General features: G+C 43.2%; 1 protein-coding gene across 2 annotated transcripts in view; it reads right to left on the bottom strand.

The window, feature by feature from the left end:
- Positions 1-22,500, bottom strand: part of ZNF407 (zinc finger protein 407) — a 365,078-nt gene that overhangs the window by 209,198 nt on the left and 133,380 nt on the right. For both annotated transcript variants that reach the window (XM_015590818.2, XM_015590819.2), the window contains exon 4: positions 10,932-11,006. In XM_015590818.2, coding sequence (XP_015446304.1) covers positions 10,932-11,006 — 75 coding nt within the window. The remainder of the gene's footprint in view (positions 1-10,931; positions 11,007-22,500) is intronic.

The following is a 22,500-nucleotide window of genomic DNA, read 5'->3' as shown; positions in this document are numbered from 1 at the left end:
ATTTTTTTTTTTTTCATTCTCTATGTTCATCAACTCCAACAACTGGATCTGTCTGATTAAACTGTTTTGGTTTTAATCACTTCTTCAGAGGCATGAGGTACCCATGACAAGTGGACCACAGTAAATAAAGCTACACTGAGATTTGAAGGTTGGGGTCTCTTACCAGCTTAGTAAATTCAGAGACCTAACTCAGTGGCCTCTGAGCGTGTCTGATTCAAACCAGAATTTCCACAGAATTTAAATTATGTCTCATCACTCAGGCATCAAGAATACTATGAAAGTTAAATCACAAAAGTCCATGGCTGACGGTACAAGCAAAACAGCTCTAAGTGTAAAGAGATTTTCCTGTGTCTGAGGAGGAGCCCACAGCTTCTGTGAGACGCAGAACACTGCCCCAGCACAACGTGGGCCCTGGGACCCTCAGATTCGGACAAAACACACAGGCTTCGATGGTCTTACATGGTTGTGTTCCATACAAGTTTTTTTTCTTCTGTTTAATTAAAAGGGAAAGCTCAGAAATCCACTGAAACTTTGAAATATGTTCATATAGAGCTAATACTATGAGTATTAATAATAAAAACATTAGGCTAATTTCTTTGTTAAAAATTTTCCTCATCTTCGAAATCCGATTATCATACAAACAATATATTTTTTTCAAAAAGGCAAAGGCATAAATTTTAAAAGACCTTATATCCAGCAAATAAGTCTGCCACTTTCTAGTTGCCAAAAATATACGGAGTATCCATATGTAATTACAAATATGAAATGAGGAAAAGGCATTCCGAACAGAAAAGTGCACTGTGGGAATGAGTGAGGAAATTATTGTTTTACTAATTTCAAAGAAAATTTGGGTCTAATTTAAATAAAAACTTTCATATATATGTTCTGCTGAATCTGTTGTTTCCCATAATTCTTTGCTCTACCAGATTAGCATGAAAGAGTCTCCACAGATACTATGTAGACCTTAGCAACTGAAAATTTTAATATGCTTTTATATAAAAACAAGCACATTTTAAATTCTAAAATGCTGTGTATGTGTGTATAGGTAGTATAATTTTTTGTATTTGTATAATTATAAATTCATGTCCACCATAACCCTAAGAAATAGGAACAGGTGTCATTCTCGGCATCACAGATGAGAAGGTGAGAAAGCCACACTGACTCAGAGACAAACGCACCTGAGGTCGAATCTATTAAGGGGCAGGACATATAGTTACATAAAACTAAGCTAGTTTGTAATATCTTTCTCCTGATGTAACTATAAATCATATCTTAAACCGGCTAAGAAAAAATTCCATCTTGAAAAAAATTTCAATGCGGATTTTAATATTGTAAATCTATGAATACCACTGAGTGTCAACCACCCACTGCAAAGCCGAGTCAGAAGAGGGATGTCAGCAACATCCTCAAGGAACTATCTACTGCAGACAGGGCACAAACCTTTCTTAGAAGGAAAACAAAACAGAATGTGCTAAGCAGTCCACCAGCCTTCTTAGCAGAGACGTGATTATGTAGAAAGGAAATCGGGGGGAGGATTCACACAGTGAGTGAGTGAGACAAATCTGGACCTTGGAAAGACACACTGACCCCAGCCTAGACGACTGGTGGCAGGGCTGTCTGCAGGGCAGAGTGGGAACGCTAAACAGAGTACGCTGCGAAAGCTCTCCACTGCACTCTCCCCCAGTTTCTACATCAAACTTACTACACGGTGCTGAGTCTAGGAATGCGGGACCCACAGACGAGAAAGAACTGGATTACGTTAAAACTCAGGGGAAACGGTTATTTCCCTGAAAAAGTAGATCTCTACATTAACATCACATGCCAGAAACAGTTCTAAATAGAATTAGGTTGACTCGCATGAAACGACCCATATTTGATGGTTTCCAACCTGAGTGCTGATTTCCTATGATTCGACCTTAGGAGATGCTAATATCTTAGTGACTGTCCACGGGCATCGTGATTCTTCTGACGGGGAACAGAGAGTGAGCCCAAACGAAAGACAGTCATTTTGTCTTAGGGTTATTACAAGAGTGGCACGTCTGCTATGGCCCTCGCCGTCTTCCTGTTCTCTCCTGGGGGCACTAAGGGTGAGTGTCACACCATATTTTGGCTCCTTTGTTTTAAGCTCACAATTCATTACACAAGTGAATCTAGGACCAAAATATGGGAGAAAATATCTTAGAGAATAACCTATGTAATCCTTGATATTTCTGAATGGGCTATGCAGCATAATGACAGGTAAACATCTTGTTTCTCATCTGTTAAAATGGACGATCAAATCGCTTTGATCCAACTTCACAAAAATTACTTCAGAAAGGTTATAAGGTTCCTGAAAATTCCTCAGAAAAAATTTTAATCTTGGACTTTGAGAAGCGACTACCAAGACAACATGAATATAAAGAACCTCTCACACAAAGTCAGCGCGTATAATGAAGCTGTATAAAGTTGGTAATTAACCATAATTGAAGGCTGCAGAGAACACACGAGCTTTTGTTCTTTTTAACTCTGGCACCGGGGACTGAAGACAAGAGCTCACGGCGTGTTTTAGTCAGAGTCCAGCTGTATCAGCCCCGGCATTCTGAAAGGCACTTAAAAGTAAAATAAAAGAGAGAATGGCCCAAACCAGTCTGGATGTCTGCCGAGGGACAGCACCTACGCTCCCAGCACTTCCCATGTCTGATCCATCATATTTGGGATCACGTATTCATTGACTTTTTAAAAAGTGAAAACAGCAGATATTCATATATCCAAAATGTGACTAAATTACTAGGCTAAATGGTAGCAGAAAACAATCTGTTACAAACTGATTTGCCATATTAAACAGCAACGTATTATTCCATGCAAAAGCAGTGGGGACGGTCCTACTAGGAGAGTGTGGTTCGCTCCCTCCACAGCACTCGATTTTATCGATCTCTGTGAAGAAATGAAAGGAGGCAACAGAACACGATGTCATTTTAATAAAGATTATCAGGACCAAACCTTACATCTCTGTTCTGATGAGAAAGCCGCTGAAACAGTACCAGATGACATAATTACAATGTACGCAGTATTATTACAGTCTTTTGAGTTTCTTTTTTGGGAGCTGGAGGTGGTGGGATAGAGGAATTTCTGTATATATGTTCCACAGGGACATAATGAAAAACAAGATCAATTAGAGACGGAATAAACAAGAAAAGGACTCACAGAAGACAGGGGCCTCCGACTGAGATTCGAAATAAAAAAAACCGATTTGCTGTGATGAGCAGGAGAGGTGAAGAGGGTCCGGGTGTACCTGGGACAGGCAGAACAACGCGGAGGAAGGAAGGGACAGGCGTGGAGTCGGGAGGAGCATGCGTCTAACAGGAGCAGACAGATGACCAAAAGGCTACCTGCAGGCGAGCTCTGCAGCATGAACTTGGGAGGGGAGACGGGACCCGGCGCTGAGGGGGCGGGGGAGGCGGGGCAGCGGGCCGGGCAGCACGTCCACCCTTTTTTTTTCCACCCCAGACGCCGCGGGGACCACGCCGCCCACTGGCCCCAGCCTCTCCCTGGGGTCTGAACTTCCCTGAGTTGCAGACTTTGCTGGTTCCCTCCATTGCAGAGAGGAAAAGGTAACCGGCATGGCCTCCGCCACGGTTCTCGCCAGCCTAAAAAACCAGCCCAGTTCCCAGGGTCCCCTTAGCATCCCCTCGGCCCCCTGAAGGAAAGGCTGCCACTGGAGACCGTTTCCTAGAATGGTCTGGGGTCTCAGTTCATCTTCTACCGCATCCCTAACCCTACGGCCAAGGTCACTGCAGACACATGGCGACAGGACATGCCACGCTCACACCCGCCTCCCAGAGGACCCGGCCACTCTCTGCCGAGAAGGCTCTAACTCCACCTTTCACTATCCGAAAGTTCTTTCGTGACCATGCACCCTAAAGCAGCACCTCTCCCGGACACTCTCTGGAACAGCACCCTGTTGTGTTTTCATCAGAGCTTCACACCCGATAAATTCTTTTTCCTCTCTGTGCATATTACCCTTCTACCCTTACCTCAGCCCATCAACCCCAGATCTAAGGGGCATGAGAACGGAGGCTGTATCATCTCCAAACACCATATACCAGGGGTCCCCAAACCCAGGGCCGCAGACCAGTACCGGTCCGTGGCCCATCAGGAACCGGGCCGCACAGCAGGAGGTGAGCCAGTAAAGCTTCGTCTGTGGCTGCAGCCACTCCCCAGCGCCAGCATCTCCACCTCAGCTCTGCCTCAGATCATCAGGTGTTAGATTCTCACGGGAGCACTGGTCCCTGGGCCAACAAGGTTGGGGACCACTGCTAATCACTCTCTCGATTTTGGAACATAGTAGTAACTGCAGCAGATGCAGTGAATGTTTCTTGATGATGAATGAACTGATGAGTAAGTGAGATGCCTCCATAAGCATCTCTCAGAACACTCCGTAAGCAAGGCTGTTCCCTCTCCTCAGACTGTCTTCTGTATCACTGTGTGCCTTTTCATTTTACATAGTATGGATAACTGTATGACGACCAAAATCTTCTAAAGAATAAGAGTCATGTAATATTCACGTAATATGCAATAAAACACACAGAGATAAATGCTCAATAAAATGGTGGCTTAAAATTAAAGAATGAATCTTAGAAAGAGTAGGAAACAATCTTAGATTTCTGTAACATAGATATACTACTAACTCTTAAAACTCTTCTACTACTAACATGAGAATTCCCTTTAAAGTAGTAAATACAATGTTTTGTCAACATAACCGCGCCACACAGAGCAGCAGGTCCCTCTGCGTGCAAGCACCTGGACGAGAGGCGAGCCGCGTCCTCCACGGGGCGCACGCCGACCGTGTCTGCTCAGCGAGCGGGCTTCGCTAACGCAGAGTCTCGAGGAATAAAAAGCACCACTGAAGAAATGAAGAAATGTACTAAATTTTCATACAGCACGATAGGGACATTTTTTTTAAAGTCTCATAACAGGGCTGCACGCTGCTCAAGGCACTGCCCCAAAACCAGGTGGCTGAAGACATATGTATACGTTCCCAGACAAATATTGACCCAACTTTACAAAAATTCCCATTGCAAACCTTCCCTTGATTTATGTGACGTTGGGACAATATATCGCTCACGTGAAATGAAAATTTCCCAGAAAAGAAAAAAAAAGATGGAACCAGAAACAAGAGTAGTAAATAAAACGCGCTCCACGAAGCCCGCTGTGCAGGATCTGCTAGCAATCGAGACCAAAATGACGAGCTGTTTCAGAAAGGCACAGCTTTTCCTGGAATAAAGAAGGACCAGAGAGAAAACTTCCCCTTGAACCTCACAGGGCTGATACGACGTCACGTCGCGAGCAGCATTCTGAGCGCGAGCTTTACAACAAAGACGTGAGTTTTGTGAGGTTACTTCTGAAAACATTCTTAAACTTAAGTCATTACCATAAAAACTAAGTACCAAACTCAGCAAAGTCAATGTTTTCTCATTTTTACAAATTATAATTAAAAATTTAATTGTGGTAAAGACAATTTTCTTGGAGGAAGAAAACGAAAACAAGGCAGGGAAGAAAAGCTCTGGGTGACAGGGCTGACTGGAGGGTAGACGTGAAAGCTCATTAAGGAGTGAACGGGAGGGGTGTGTCCCCAGGACGCCACGTAAATTATCCCACAAACACAGAGCCCGGATGTCCCGCGCGGCTCCTGAACACAGGACAGCAGCGGGGGTCCGGCGGCCACTCTTCACAGAAGCCGAGACCCAATGAAGTTCTGAGCACGAAAAGATGGATTTTTGACCCTCAGAGATGGGCTGCGAGAATGATCTGTACTAGATCCAAACGCCTCCCCCAAAAAGCGAGCTGGAAACTTCAACAAATTAACGGGGAGTTGAGATCCCAACGTTCCACGCCGCTGATGCTCCCTTCGTTAACTTTCACCTGGACAATCTGCGATGCGCGGGAACACGCATCCCAGGAAGGTGCATTTCTCGCAAAGCGACTGCAGAACAGAACTGGCAGGGAAGTAAATGCTCATCTCCCATGTGCCTTAGTAAGCTGTCGTTCTAAGTCAGGGAAGGTTCCTAAAGTTAAGTCCCCTGCTTTAGATGAACTGATGTGACTTCTATCTGTCTTCCCAGGTAGACGTAAGTATTTAGCAGGCTGTCTGTCGACTTAATCCTACCTTTTCACAATGACGCCACGTCAAATGGTCGCAGCGCACTGGACGTGGATGCTGCTTCCTGATGGAGAGATGGGAGGAGGCAGAAGTAAGCACGTCCTGAGCTCAGGCCACAGCAATATTCAGCCACTAAACTGTAACTACTGCGCGCTCACTCAGGTGAGCGATCCGAGAAGAGGAACGGACGTGTTTCTCCTCCATTTTGGCTCGACAGAGCTACTGCATGTGCAAATATTTTTTAAAGCAGACAGGAGCCCATAAACACTTATTTTTCCTAAATTTGGCCCTCACGATCATGGGGAAAACAAAAGATCGCCAACCCCTGGCGCCAGGAGGAGAGGGGAGAGGGGAGAGGGCAGACTCCTAAGCGGTGGGTGACGGGGACAGGAGCCTCAAGTGAGGAAACAGGAAACAGCTGACGATCTTTGTGAAGGACTCCCCAGAGATGATGCGAGGGACGGACGACACGGGATAGAGGGGCTCCGTGCACCCATGAGACTCAGAACGGAAACCGGTATTTACCTCACAGAAATTCTCATGGACTGAACGCTGAGGAAAACTACTTACCCTTTAATAAGAGAAAATACACGCGGTGATAACCACTTAGCCAGAGGCAAATTGTTTCCTTAAAACAGACAGGAAAGTGACAATAACGAGGGCTTATAACATATTATGAATAGGATCGCTTCTGAGTTCAGAGCTTTACACCTGTATTATTCTCTCTTTGAAAGTAGCCTAACTTTTTAATCAACCCAAAGTATCACTAGCAAAGCTCAATGACAACTGTGTCTGTACGTGTATATCTGGTTTTCCCAGGAATACTGGTTTTGGATGATGCTATCGTGTTTCAAGAAAAAGGCCAACTGAAAACTAGGAAACGATGATGATGCTTCCATGCAATTTGACATGTAAATATAAAAGTTTTTGAGGAAAGAAAGGAAAGGAGACGAGGCAGACGCCAAGACGCACACGGTGTCACGTCATGTACTACCAGCTCACGGCCAACTAGAACCGTTTTCAGAGCTGCCAGCATCCCTCTCCCATGATCAGACCAGGTGATGGTTAGTATATAAACATGCGGGGCAAGACTCTGCTTCTCAGTGAGATTAAAGGTCTGACAAAGAAAGACGCCTAGCCACAAACGCCAAGGGTCTGATAAACGGGGAGAAGCCAGACAGACGTGAGGGCTCGGTGATCCGAAGGAAGCCTGGGGACCAGGGGCCTGGACAAAGACGCTGCCCAGCCCCGAGCCCACCGCCCGGCCCCGGGCACCCCGCACAGCTGTGCTGCCGTAACACACTCCGAGACACATCACCTTCACAGGCTCCTCCAGAAATCGCTTCACCGAAAAAAATGCCAAGGTTTTGATGTGGATGTTAATTAATAACGGAAGAAACAGGGACATTTCCTTTGTGAAATTATTTAACTCGGAGACTCCCTGATGCGCACATCTGATTTAAAGTCCTTTACTGGTAAAAGCGGTTTGGGGAGCAGAGCGGCCTCGTCCGGGGTGCTGACAGTGCGGGCACTTGCTGACGGTGGCCCAGGCAGACGCCGCAAAAGCAGAGACTCAGCTCAGAAGTTCTGAGCCAGTCCGTTCCCAGCCTCCCGTTCACACAGTCCTCCAAAGCCCAGCTGACTTCCAAGGCTGAACGACAATGCCAGGGCTTCCTGCTGTAAGGCGCACCTGGCTTCCTCTTAGACACTCTTCTCATGGCTGTTTCAGTTGTGATAAACTGTGGAGAAGCTCATTTTCGAGATTACTATGAACGAACTTAAAGTCGTAAAGATACTCTGGCCTACCGTATTATAAAGAGGATTATTTCTTTAAAATATGGAATACTTTAGGATAAACTTGCAAATTTATTGGAGTTTATTATTTTAGAATGTGAACTGAATGTGGCCACTTAGTTGTTTACATTTAACTGTACAAGATTTCAGAAATTCAGCAATATACTACCTTGAAATAAGTTCATGCAAATTTAGGGACAAAACAGTATATTCTTACACAAGCCATCACCTCAGGTGTTCATGGAGTCAAAAAAAATATATCTGTGAAATTATTTAGTTTTCTGTTGCTAATGATAGTCATGCTGACAAAATTTATTGGTTCATCAAACTATAGTTTAAGTATGTGAATTTATTTGTAAGAAATTATCATTTTTGCATATATCAGTCAAAGCACAAGGCCTAAATACTTGCAAACAAAATGCATTATTAATTTAATTGTCACAGCCTATTTAGCTAACTTCTATTACTATTTGCTATAACATGCAATGCATAAGAGGCGAGAATCAAATTCAAAACATAAAAACATAAACTGATTATACTGTCCTGGAGAAATTAAAATATAGCAAGCTTGCAAAATTATAGCCAAGACATTAATGTTTCAAATAGGTAAAAAAAAAAAAAAAAATGTGTCTAACCTCATCTAAGAACAGTCACGCCCAAAGTGACAGTTCGACGTGCTAATAAAGGGCTTCTGTTCCTAAAGCCAGTGAAAGGCCGCGGCTCACTCCCCAAGGCAGGGAGGAGCGTGCATGGGAGGAGGGGGCTCTGGCGTCACTGCGCTGGGTTTCGGGCGCAGTCCTAGTGCTCGCCGACGGCGGGCGTCTGCCGTGACACTGCAGCTGCAGGCCAGGGACCCTGACTCAGTGCTCCCACGCAGCCAGAGCGGTGCTCACAGACACACACCGTAAACGAGGGTTCTTCACACACGGAAAAACGACTCAGTCAGACGCTTAGTTTAGATTAACTTGGGCTACTTAGCAAGTAATAACTCAGAAGACGGGGTATACCTTCCCCTTTGACGTTCATTTCCTGATTTTAGGACAAAAATCATGTCAGTGACGAAGAAAACGCTTGCCATATCTCCAAGGGGAGAGAGACATGCAGTGTTTCTCTTGCCTCTTTTCAGGCGCCCTTTATGCATTAGGGACTGGGGTCAGTGGGGGCGCGCGGGAGTGTTCCCAGAGTGCACAGGAGAAGGGGAATGGAGAAAGCAAACTGCACATCGGGGCTTCCTAACTCCTGCCACGGTGCATTGGAGGCATCTTCCAGTTTTAAGGTGTTTGGAGGATCTATACACACACATACATGTGTGTACACAGTAATGAATTTTTCGTTAATACGAAACAATATGAACATTTATTCAAATTTTTGAATAATTTTTAAAATTCCTAAATAAAAAGCAAAATGATATGTTTGAATTCAAAATGTATACTAGATATATAGCAGGGAACTATTTCCTTTTTACTAATCATCCAACCTAGACTGTTCTCATGGAAATTTACTTTGTGACTAAAGCACCCTAAGTACCTCTACGTAAAGATTCCCGATATGACATAATCGGTACAAGGAAGAGCACAAGAATTAGAGTAAAAAAAAATAATAATAACAATTCTAATGTATTAGTTGTGAGATACTGAACATATGATTATATGTTCCTGAATCTCAGTCCTCAGATCTATAAAATCAGAATAATAATACATTGCTAATAAGGTAACAGAATGATTGAGATAATGCACGAAAACAATGAGAACATAGCAAGTAAAAATGTTTTGTTTCTCATTTCTCAAACACTATGACATGTAACTTTAAATTTATGAAACGTAACGAGTCTCCAATTATAATTTAAATAATAATGAATTTTTAACTTTCAAGAATAGTGAATTTCAGGGTGTGTTCAACACATACATTTTGGCTCAAGTTAAATATAATCTTACAGGAAAATAAAAGGAAAATCTTAAAGGAAAATAAAAGAAACCAAAGGTAAAAAGCATACATATATTATGCCCCAATGTTTTGACAAAGGAGTCATATCCAAACTAAAATGCTAAAGAAAGCAATATGCCTCCAATAGAAAACTCAAGTTAAAGTTCTTATAAACACAGAAATGTAAGAGCATTTAAATTTTGTTTTTAAAAATCAAACATTCAAAAATATGGCAGAAAGGCCCTGAACCGAAGAGTAGTAGAATAAATTGCATTGTTATTGACATTTTAAAGAAGCATTTAAAAAACAAGTTTCCAGGACTGTCTAGAATTTCAGATACCGTCTTGGGGGATTCAGGAAGTCTAAAGTCTGTCACGACATCTTCCACAGAAAGAGAGAGTGCTTGCATAGGGCTGAGTCGTACATTTTAAAGATTTAAAACTTCAAAAGTAGCCATACTCACCTAGTAGCTGACATTACTGTATTTCAGTTCACCTAATATAATTAAGTCTAAGTGATGAAGCTAATTATGATACAGTAGCAAGAAAAAAGAAAACCTGGCAGTTGATGACATAATAATTGTAGTGTTATTTTTCATGACATGGCAACTGTGGTATTATTTTGGGGATGACACAAGATGTATTTCTTTAATATCAGTAATGTTTAATTCTACAGTAAGAATTCAAAAATGTTATTTAAAAAACCTCAAAATAAAGATACAGGGAAAAAAATAGACAAAGAGTAGTTTTACGTATTTATTTTAGCTCATTCTAATGTAGCTGCAGAGGTCAGTCCCCTCTAATTTAACTCTTCAACTGTTTCAAGGTTATTTTGTAAATTCACAAAGTCCCTCAAATCCTTTCAAATATTTTTAGAATGGATTTTTTTTTAATTAAAATATGACAGTAAATGTTAATGAGAGAATGGCTTAAAACATGATATTCAACAACAGAGCATCACAAATGTAAAACATGTGAATTGACTTGGTAAAAATTCTAGAAGTCACCTTATTAAACATATCATACAATGAAAATATAACTGTATTTATTAGATAAAAAAAATAAATGAAAATTACCTTTCTTTTGGGGTGCCAACTCCATGTTTGCCTAGTAGATGAGTATTTAAGTGCTTCTTCATTACAAAAGCAACCCTAAAAAAGAAATAACATAATTATAGAACTAAAACTTGACTCTCTGCTAGAATTATGTACAAAAAGCATTTAAAATTAGGCCTGTATATATGGATGTAACATGAAAATGCATATTACAATGGCTCTCTTGCTAAATAGAAAGCTTGGTACAGACTAAATATACTGTCGTACTTGGAAACCATAAAAAAGGACTGTATTTACACTGACTGGTTCCTTTTCTTATCTGAGGACACTAGAGTGACCAAAACAACAATTTTAGTTCTTTAGTCACTGTCTTCACGGTTAGTTCGTATGAAAAATAGAGCAATACCTCAACGTAACGTTCATCGGCCATTAGCTGACCTCACATTTCAATCATGAAATGATTTCAGAAAATGTCATTTTATTAAATATTCAAGAGACCATAAAAGACAAAATGAATAGCCTTCATGAAGTTTCCTTAAAAACATGGTAATAATTTGAAGAGGCGTTTTTTAAAAATTATATAAACGTTTATTGTGTCTGCAGCACATGAAAAAATATATATATACTTAAGTGCCGAGAAGATACCAATAGCTAAAACAAACAAGTATCACCTGACAATGCTATCTTATTTTATACCCAAATCAGCGGACCTAATTCAATTCTGTTGACATAAATGTGACATGGACAGGGACCTGCAGCCAGTCCATGGAGCACCGTTCTTCTGCTGAATATAGCACAACATCAATTTAATTATGGTGTGTGATGATTTAAAACAATTTAGATCTCGTTCAGAAGCATCAGACTCAAATGGCTCTCTTGATAAGGAAAAAAATTTTACTGTTGTAACTTTCAGTGTAAAAGGGCTTGCAAACATTTTTGTTAATTATGTATTACAGCTGTCCTTCATAAAGTTAATTACTAATAGCTGAAAGGCAGCAGAATCTATTTGCATATGTACATGAAAGGCATGACATATGCAAAAATATGATTTTAATTAGCATTCTATGATATGAAGGGCTACAAATCAAATTGGCATGTTATAAGATTCTTAACATTAAACACTGAATTCATCTGGACATGTTTGCACAAACGGGCGGTGTAAGACTGTAAAGGGACATGTGTCAAAAGCCAGGACCAAAACAAGTTTTAAGACTGTGAATGCTTCTTTTCTTTTCATGGATGGTCTATTTTGGTTATTTTCATACATTATTACAGAACCTCGGTTTTAAGGCTGAAATATATATATATATATTTTTTTTTAAATGACTATGACTTCGTTATTCAAATACTGCCTTTGTATACACTGAAAATAACATTATTCCTTTTTATCTATTAGGTAACACTATGGACAATACACACTTTACAACTATAAATAACTGATCACACCATCAATCATTAAAATGGAAAAGTAATTATTACATATAACGAATCAAACTGTGATAATATATATTAAATGCTTAACAAAAATAACAGTACAAGATAATCTATATTTATTTCTGCTTGATCTGGACAAAATAAATAACATTTTTCATTTCCTTAAAAGAGAATACAGTAATAACAACAGTCCATTTAAGTCATAACTTCCCTACTGTCCTCTATTTTCCTATAATTAAAAAAACATAAAGCTAATAGCAAAGAGCAAAGGTTAAGAACCCAAAGTTGCAAAGCACAGCTTATTTACACGACCGAGTATAATTTAAGAGACCTGAGCTTGAAAACCACACTGCAGTTTTTTTAAAAAAAAATTATTAATTAAAATGTTTAAGAATTAAAACAAAAATATTACACTATACAGGAGAACAAACAAAAGTACCTAGGAAGGGAAAGCTTCTACCTAATATAAAATGCTTACATTATCTGGCGAATATCTATAATACGAAATATTTAAAGGAATAACTTTTTTTATTATGGGAAACATTATAATACTAAAACACAGTTATAGTCAAACGGAAAATATTCACCCAAAATCTGACTTGAAGTAAAATTCTTCAAATTTGGTCTAACTAAAAGCACGAGTGATGTAAAAGTCTGATAATCATTACAATCTCGGATAAAACATAGAAGCAAGCATGACTGACTAAAATAAGCTTAGCGACCTATGCGGACATAATACTGCCAGTAATTTGTGATTGCTGAATGCAGCCTCGCCTTCGCTGCCATCCTCACAGTATTGTTTCAAGATTTTTAACGTAACAGTTGTTTTGGAAAATGTATCAACTAGATACCACCAGAAGCTAAACAACAATAATCCCAAACCTGAAAAGCTCTCTGGGACGCCTAACTCCTCACGCACCCGCCTCCGCACCTTCGCACGCGGGCACCGAGCCCCCGCATAAAATCAGAGTCGTGCGGTCAGGGACGGTTCACGCCATAAACTGTGCCCCCGGCAGTGCCACCGAGCCTGCCGCTCCGGCATGGATGCCGCCAGCCTCACGGGCACACTTCAATTCACGTACTTGGTGGGACCTACTCTGCGCAAGATCAGCCCTGGGCAGCTGTGGTGTACAGGTGACGATACAGGCAAAAGTCCCTGCCTCGGAGAGCGGAAAACCTAGTGAGGGAAACAGACAAGCACGAACCGGGCGGAGCGCCCTCCGCGGTGCTGAGTGCCAGGACAGAACGCGGAGAAGGGAGATCGGAAACGCCAGCAGGGGATGGAGGTGTAATGTTTGCTGGCTGGGAACGCGGCCTGCGAGCGACAGGGCGAGGAGCCCGGCTTGCGATGCAGCGATGACGAGGGCGGCCGCGGAGGCCTGGGGGTGAGCCTGGGCCAGTCTGCAGACGGCGAGGTGCGGTGCAGGCCGGGGACAGAGAGGCAGTGAGGTCGCAGCCCCGCGGGCCGTGACGGCCCTGGCTTGTGCTCAGTGAGAAGGGAAAGGCATGGCCGGCACGCAGAGAGACAGGCGGACGCTCGTCTTACTAGGTTCTTCTAGCGGTTGTGTTTAGAATGGATTGAGAAAGGGAGGGGGGGGGACAGATGGAGAGAGAAAAGGGAGGAACTGACTCTCCTGCAAGATCCAGGCAGACGACAGCGGCCTGGCCCAAGGGCCAGCGGAGGAGAAGATATCGGCTCAGGCTCTGCGCACACAGTGAGTACAGCCAACTCGACGACCACGTGGGCTGCATGTGGAGTCAAAGAAAACACCAAAGTTTTGGCCTGGGAAAACGGAGCTGCTCTGAAGGAGATCGTTGGTTTGGGGCACGTTCAATGAGGAGTCCCACGGACATCCAGGGGGAGGCCGAATCTGCTGGTCTGGACGTTAAGTGGAAATCACACTAGAAACGCACTCATTCTCTGAGCCTACCCATCTGGCAAGTGCCTAACAAGCTAAAGCAGCACCCAAAATGATAAAAATCAGTGTTTCTTAAATATGATTGATTTCCAAGTATCTATAATTACCTAAAATGGCATCACTTAAAATTGTTTTTGGTGTCAAAAGCACGGCACAGTAATAACATTTACATCCTAGCTATAAATTCCTATTTCTCAATACAAAAATGCGTATTTTCTCTCCTAATTTTATAATAATTTTCCTATGCTACATATCAATATAATAAAAACCTCTTCCTTCAGTTCCTTAGGTTTGACCACTGCAGAATTATTTCAACTTGAGAGTCACAACAGATTATCTGAGTGACCTATTAAAGCAAATAAAACACAATGCCACGGGTACAGAGAAAGAGATGTGAAAAGCGAGGGAACCCCGGGCCGGGACACGCCGGCGCCCCCTAGGTCACACGCTGTCCCGGTCAGGATGTTTAACGTGGTGGCCGCGGTCAGGTTCGCATAGGCCGTGTTTCTCCTGAACTCAGGGAGAGAGGCGAGGCAGCGGCGGTGTGCGGGGCGCTTGCCTAAAGTTTTGCTACGTTTTAATTTGTTTCCCTCATCTGTCCAATAAGGTCAAGATGCTCCTCAAAGACAGGCCTATGAGACATAATATCCAACAATCTGGGAATTGCTGACGATCAGGCCAGGAAGTTTAAATTAAGGGAAGATCAATTAAACATACTGCACGTACTCGCTTGGCCTTACTGACAGGTCCGCGGTTATGGACACTGTTCTCCCCAGTGGTCTCTACATCAGTGCCACACACTTCCCAAACTGCCCGTCGGAACAACGGGGCTCACTCAGTGAAACGCTGGGTGAAAACTAAACAATATAATTGGAAGTTTTCAGTCACTGCTGAAGAACCAGCGGAAAACAAAAAAAACAAGCAGCAAGGCCACCTGAGGAGCACGTGAGAAGAGGCCCCTCGAAGCGGACCCTGTGGCCGTCTTCCTGGTCACACGGGTCGACGGCTCATGCCGGGCCCAGCAGAGCCGCGTTTGTCCCACCGGCAGCAGCTCACGCCGGGGCTCAGCCATGCACGGCCCGCGTGACCCCGAACGCTGAGCACTCCATCTGAGTCGCAGCTTTCACCGGCTGGAATATGAGGAAACAAACACTTCGTGGGAGTCTCGTGAGCGTTAGACATAAAAATGCAAGCACAATGCAGCCTGAGGGGCAGGTGAAGACGCCTTCATAAACCACAGCCAACGTGAGCACTGCTAGTTTGTAAATCGTGTCGTGATAGAGTAACATCCAGCAAAAAAGTACTTTCAGGATTTCAACTCCGAAAGCCTCCGTTCTCCTTGGCCAGTTAACACTGTAAGTGACCTGCACAGCAGCGTCAACGAATTTTTCAGTTGACGGACGTATGTACGACCACCAGGAAATCAAGAAGGAATGAGGTGACGAATCTATCGCTTCAAACAGCACCTATCTGTGAACTGCCCTGAGATGTAAACAAACAAGGACTCGCTCAGACTCGTATAAATGAAACACCTACTACACTGTAGTGCGGGGCAATGACACTCATCTCAGAAGTTTATAAAAACGAGATAATAAAAATGCATTATTTCGCACAGTGGCTGTTACTCAGCCACCACTCGGTAAATGGTAACTATTACATATATTCCCCAAGCCACTGACTAGGATCTGAAGGTACAAAGATGAACGACACGTAGTCCCGCATTCGCAGGGTTTAAAATCCAGGTCATGGAAGCCATGTCCGAAGAGATACTGCCAGCATTAAGCAGGGAGAAACAAAACAAATATTTAAAAATAAGGCTGCGGGGGTGCTGAACAGTCTCACACCATACCCTGGAACTTGAAAGTTTTCCTTCTCCTTTAAAATCAACAGCACTGATCAATCAAAGCCATCTAGTTTTCTGTAAGTACGAAATCAGTCCAAGCCAGGCTTTTAATTTTCATCATTATATATATTTATAAACAGTAGCCCATTCATGTACTAAAGGCGTATGGCTGAAAAAGAAAATATAAACTGAATATTAAATGATTCTCCAAAGAATAATAATCCATTTCCCCATGTAAGTTCTAGATATACAAAAATATACTATCAATAATGTGATCTGACTTTTAGAGCAAATGTCACTTGTCATTAAAAATATATAGAAACTTTTGCCATTTTGCTTAATGTCTTTTTTATGATTAATAAGGTATTACCATTCTGAAAATGACCTTAAATGAATAGATTATCTTTATACTATAGTTTTACATGTTAATTTCCATTTTTAATGGTATAGCTGTAAAAGATAGATGGATTATAGATTTTCAAATTGCAATAAGTGTGCATTTCTCCCAGCGACCCCACTGCACAGGAGCGACGTCTCTGGGGAGATGCCCACAGCTGGCCTCTGAGACCTGGGGCGTCCACACAGAGCAGAGCGAGGGCTGCACAGCAGCTGCCTCGAAGCGGCAAAGTCGGGGCCCGGCTGATCCAGGCGGACTCGGCACAATCACGAGTGCATTTGAAGGTGGCGGAGGCAGACAGAGAGAGGTCAGGAAGAGGCTCAACCAGAGATGCCACGCTGCTGGCTGTGAAGGTGGAGCAAGGAAGGCAGGTGTCTCTGGGTGTGTGCGTGTCCTGCCCCCACCGACTGCCCGTTCACGAACACCGCCTGCCTCGATGATGATAAGGCGGGCTGCGCCGCGGCCGCGTTCTGAGTCTACCACTCCTCCCTCGTTTATTAGCCGGCCGTCTTCTGTACAGAACTTCACCATTTTCCTGAATCTCTGTCTTGTGCTCTCTCTGACTCACTCTCTTTCAAGAGCATTTGAAACGGACTCTGAGACGTTCGTTTTTATGCCATGTTTCCTCATCAATTACCTATCATAATTACGGGTTATAAGTCTCAAACCGTCCCCAGACTGGACAGTGGAAACCCTGTAAGCCCGGCTACTGTCCTTGAGCCATCCGTCCTCTCGGGGTTCGGGCACGTCCTACTTCCCAGCACAGGATGGTCCAAGGTCATCGCGCCCCTTCCCTGCCACACGCCCGCGATCAGGCCTGGTTCCTCCAAGGAGGGTCTTTACAAAGCACGACCTGGGCGCCACTGTGGTGACTGCTGCTGCGGTCTCACTGAGTGCAAGCCCTTCCAACGCACAAAGTTAGGAAATAAGTAAACACACAAATAAACAAGCAGATATTCACAGAGGACCTCGACTGCAACGTACCAAACACTGGCGTCTGGCCTGCGAGCACGCATTCTAACTACTGAATCATGACATTCTTGTAAAATATCTTGTAATATATTTTCAAGTGGCAAATATTTTTCTGTAAATAAATTATAATTTATGAAATCAAAACTTTCTACTAAATGAATTACTACTTCCTTAAATCTCCTACTAACTTGGCTTCTCGTGCCGGCTCCCCCAGACCATCTCTGACCCCTCCCTGCTTCTCGCGACCCTCAACTCTGGTTCCTCTTCTCACCCAATCAGGGTGAGACTTTTATCCACACACAGTCTGACTTCAAAGGTGTAACTCATTTCCTGGGCTTCGACGCAGAACCTCTTCGTGCACGACTCCAAAATACTTACCCCACTCAGGGCCTTTCCCGGGGCGTTTTCTGCTCTGAGCTGACGACACGGTTAAAGCACGTGCACCGTCACGCGCTGCCCTCGCTGACGGTCCCCTCCGGACTGCCCTAATTCCACCGGCTTGCCACCTGCCCAGTTCAGTCATCGTGCTCTTGTACCCAGGAGTCTTCAGCTGCTTCTCACAGACGTTCCCTGTGAAGACCCTCCTTCTCTCTTTCTGCTGTACCCCCAGGAGACCAGACCGTCCAGCAGAGTGCTTGAGCTTCACGGTGCCCGCCACACGGGGCATCCCACATACCATCGTCACCTCGTCAGTCTATAGACACGTAAGTTCATACCGCGCCTCAGCTCCTAACAGTCTCTGCTCCCTTTCTGAACTGAACGAAGAACCAAGTCCTAAGCAAGCAAATATCGTCGGTCTTTGACAGTCATTCTGAACCACCGATCCCAATTTCTGAACTAAAGAAAGATCTGAAGTAAGGGGGAAAGCTCCATCTCGACAGAAGACGAGAACCGCCTAAGTGCTCGACAGCAGTGGCAGGATTGTTAGGTTATATGCATCAGTCAGAAGTACAAAACATTGCTCCTGACATATCAGATTTATAAAGGACAAGAATATTACAGAGCGTGATCCCATGTATGTGTGTGTGTGCACTTGTCTGTTCTGACATGCACACACAAACGTACATAAACAGAAGCCAATACCAGTCAGTGTTGCTCTGACATGAGACTCGGTTTTAGATTATTCATATTCTTTATCTTCGCTGAGTAAAGATAACGTGACGCTCTACATTAATTTACATGGCACACCGATGTGTCCTCGACGGCTCCTCGCACGTGAACGAGGGGGCGGTGTGGGCTTCCTCAGCTCAGCCTAAGAGAAGAGGAAACGGGGCTCAGAGGGACGAGCGACTTAGACTTTTTCAAGAAAATGTGGCAAAGAAGCTGAAAATGCAAAAGTAGGATTCATGCCTGGTGACCTTCGTCCAGAGTTCCTTTCCCCATTCTACGCATCCTAAGATTATAACCTCATGGAAAACTAGAAAATAGAAAAAGAAAATACTACAGTTCGCATATAAAATCACTAATATCTTAAATAATGTTATAAATGAAAATGAAACTTTCCCAACTACTGAGTGAAAAATCAAGTAGTTGATTTTTTAAAATTCACTGAGATTAGAAAGTGCTCTTAAATTTAAAAGCAGATTAAATCATGTTTGTCACATGATGAAGATACAAACTAAAATTTAATGGCCTGTGATAAAGGTCAGAAAAAATAAACAATATACGATCAGTTAACAAGAAAAATTGTGTTTAGAAATAAATATAAAGATGCTCATCATTATTGAGACAATAGCCAATCGAGATAAGACTATAATGGTTTTATTACAAACTATATCAAGAAAAAAATATTTTATCCTCCAAGTGTCAGAAATCAAATTCATACTATGATTGTCAAAATGTACAATACAAAACAAAACCCTAAATGAAGTATTAAAATTTCATTTACATAATACATAAAATGGAATACATTATATATCACACCCTCAACATATCTTAAGCAGGTTCCCATTAATATAATTTCCACCCACTTCTTTGCCTATTAATGAGCACGTTAACTTAAATGAGAACAGAAAAACCTGAAGCTCGAAGGCATTAAAATCTGTCAAAAAAATGTACCTTGCAAATAAAAGAAAAATCTATAATTATATCATATTTTACTAGAAAATTCAGAAGCTCACAAGTCTTATATAACAACTAAAAACTACATTTCTCAAACTCTTAGCAAATCAGTGCGAGGCCACACCAAGTACAGGTGACCCTTGAACAACAAGGGGTCAAGGGTGCCGACCCCCACACAGTAGAAAGTATGCGTATAACTTTTGACTCCCCGAAACTTAATTACTGATAGCCTACTGTTGACTGGAAGCCTTACTATAAACAGCTGATTCATAGATGTTTTGTATTTTATATGTAAATATACTACATTCTTATAATAAAGTAAGCTAGAGAAAATGTTAAGAAAATTGTAAGAATGAGAAAATACATTGCATTTATTTGTAAAAATGCACGTATAAGTAGACCCGTGCAGTTCACATCCGCGTGGTTCAAGGGCAATCTGTATGCCTTTCACCGTTGCTTGAATATCTCGTGGCACAACATCTTGGGGGCTGGTGCCCTTCGGTTATAATCGCCACAGAACGCACGATTTCCATATTTGAAAAGGACCCTTGTAATTTTACATGAAGCAACTTCCTTCAAAAACAAATTATCGACATCTCCACATTTGAAATTATAAAGAATCTTTTAATACTTTAAAATTATAATTATTATTTTCCTGAATGTTTTTGCTTCTTCATGAAAATAAACGCTACCACATTTATTGAAAAATCCTCACGAAGAGACAAAACTTAGAAAAGATCTTTTCTAAGTGTCACACCTCTCCCAAGAAGAAGCATTCTGCATTAAAGAAAAGCGCTGAGATTTCAGATATCATGAAGTGTGAGCTACGGCAATCAGAAATATCCCTATGAGAAACTGCAAGACAGTGACACGATCACAAACATGCACACAATTTCCTGCACTATACAAGAGAGGCAGGGGAGACTTCAGCAAGTGAGTTCCCCTTCGTTTCAAGAATTAATCCCACGGTCACTTCAAAAGGGGCCCTATAAAAATGGAACTATTAGTGTTGTCATTTGTCGAAACTATATTATACCCCAAAGACCTACAATATTACATTGCAGACTTCCAAATATTAACCACATTCTTAATAATTATGAAAGCGATCGTACATCAGGACGTTTTTTGTTTTGCGTTGTGTTTGTAGAGAGGGGGACTGCCAAGCTCTGTGCTTTACATACACCAACCCGTTTCACCCCCATCACAACCCACCTGACAGACAAACACCCAGGTGCAGATACGCTAAGTGACCCCCGGGCCGCGAGCGGACGGCAGAGTCAGGATTCCTGCGCAGGCCGTCCTGTCTGTCACGGCCACTGCACGCAGTCACTAGGTCACTGTTTCTCTCCTTATGAATTATTACTCGTGTATTTGGTCTTATTTCAGGTGTGTTTGTTTTTTAACTAACAAGTCATTTGCCAAAATAAGTAAGGAAATCAATGACATAAGCGTATTTTACCTCTGAGTGCAAGGAACAACACAGGCAGCAGTACAGTGACGAATACGCTGAACTCGAGAATCCAAATCCTGGGTCTAATCTAGGCTGTGACGTTAACAGTGACCTGGCCCTGGGTCCATTAAGAACAACGGCAAGTGAGGCAAAATGAAGTGACCAACAACACCTAAGGAGTGTGTGTGGGGGGCGGGGGGAAGGGGGTTGGGCATGAATTCAGTAAGCAACCATGTTAGTGATAAACCACAGAACGCGGGTTGCCACGACCCCCGAAAAGACACCTAGCAGGGGAGTCAGAAACAAACAGCATTACTGCCACGTCCAGCAGGACACCCTGTTGTGAGGCCACTGGCCACGAGCTCATCCGCTGAGCGTCCCCCCACAAGGCTCTGCACAGAACCCTTCCTCTGGAGTGGCGTCAACTCCCTTGAAGGTGGCAAAGCCACGTGGGACCTTCTGTTCCTGTCAGCTACTATCCTGGGCATGGCAACAGGGTGCCCTGCTGGATGTGGCAGAAATCGAACTGCATCTGACCCCGGGGGACGCAGGAGCAAGCCTGCCCGCAGTGTCTGGGGCTGAGCCCAGCCCACCCGGGGACGCCCCTGGGGCTGTGGTGACACCTGCAGGACGTGGTGTGCCCAGGGAGCGCCCAGGAGCTGCCCCCTGCTTTTACGGTATGATGAAGTCAGGATCGTGCCCAGAGCAGGAGGGAGAGGGTGCGGCCCCTGCACAGGAGCCCGTGCTGGGCGGGGGACCCTGAGTCCCCAATTCGGCCTTCCTTCCGGGGTACAAAGACCGTCCTCACAGGGCCATGCAAGCAGGAAAAGGCAAGGACGAAGGAAATTTACTGTGTTACCGAGAGGACACTAACTGCCAGATGGAGTAACGAATGTTTACCAGGAATCACCAGCTATTCGCTATTACGAACCTTAATTTCCAATGAACAAAAACCGGGGTGTAATGGAATTAAACACAGCAATGGTTAGAGAAAAACGCATCTATATACACGACCGAGAAGCCTCTAACTAGGGAAGTGCTAGATACTGCAAGAAACGCAGGGAGCCTCAATAAATGATTACCATTAATAAATTAAGGGTCTCTTCTTACCCAAGCATATAATTCTGGTATTGTCTTTATTGATTAAATGTGCAGACGCTAAAACACACGAGGGTGTTTATATCAAGGAATAAAACACCAATCAATAAGTCCACCAAAAAAGGGATTTCCACTTTTACATGTAATTTGTCTTCAACTTTCTTCTGTGATAGTTCATGCAAATCGGTAATGCAATGACATGAGAGACAACGATGCCAGTGGCGGAGTGGTGACCAGCCCCTGGTTCCAGTCCTGTCTGAGGGGGACCTGGGGATCGCTAGGCCCCCGGGGACCGGCAGACGGGTGGCGCAAAGCCACCCACAGTCCGATAACCAGTGAGACGTGCTCCTTGGTCGTTTCCACTCGAGACCCTGCCAGGGCGACCGCGCCACGTCCAAAACTACTCAAAGGCATTC

This window comes from Pteropus alecto, unplaced genomic scaffold (genome assembly GCF_000325575.1).
Source record: "Pteropus alecto unplaced genomic scaffold, ASM32557v1 scaffold14, whole genome shotgun sequence".
NCBI classification, from domain to species: Eukaryota; Metazoa; Chordata; class Mammalia; order Chiroptera; family Pteropodidae; genus Pteropus; species Pteropus alecto.
The sequence above is the reverse complement of the archived record's forward strand: the minus strand, read 5'-3'. Positions and strand labels throughout refer to the sequence as shown.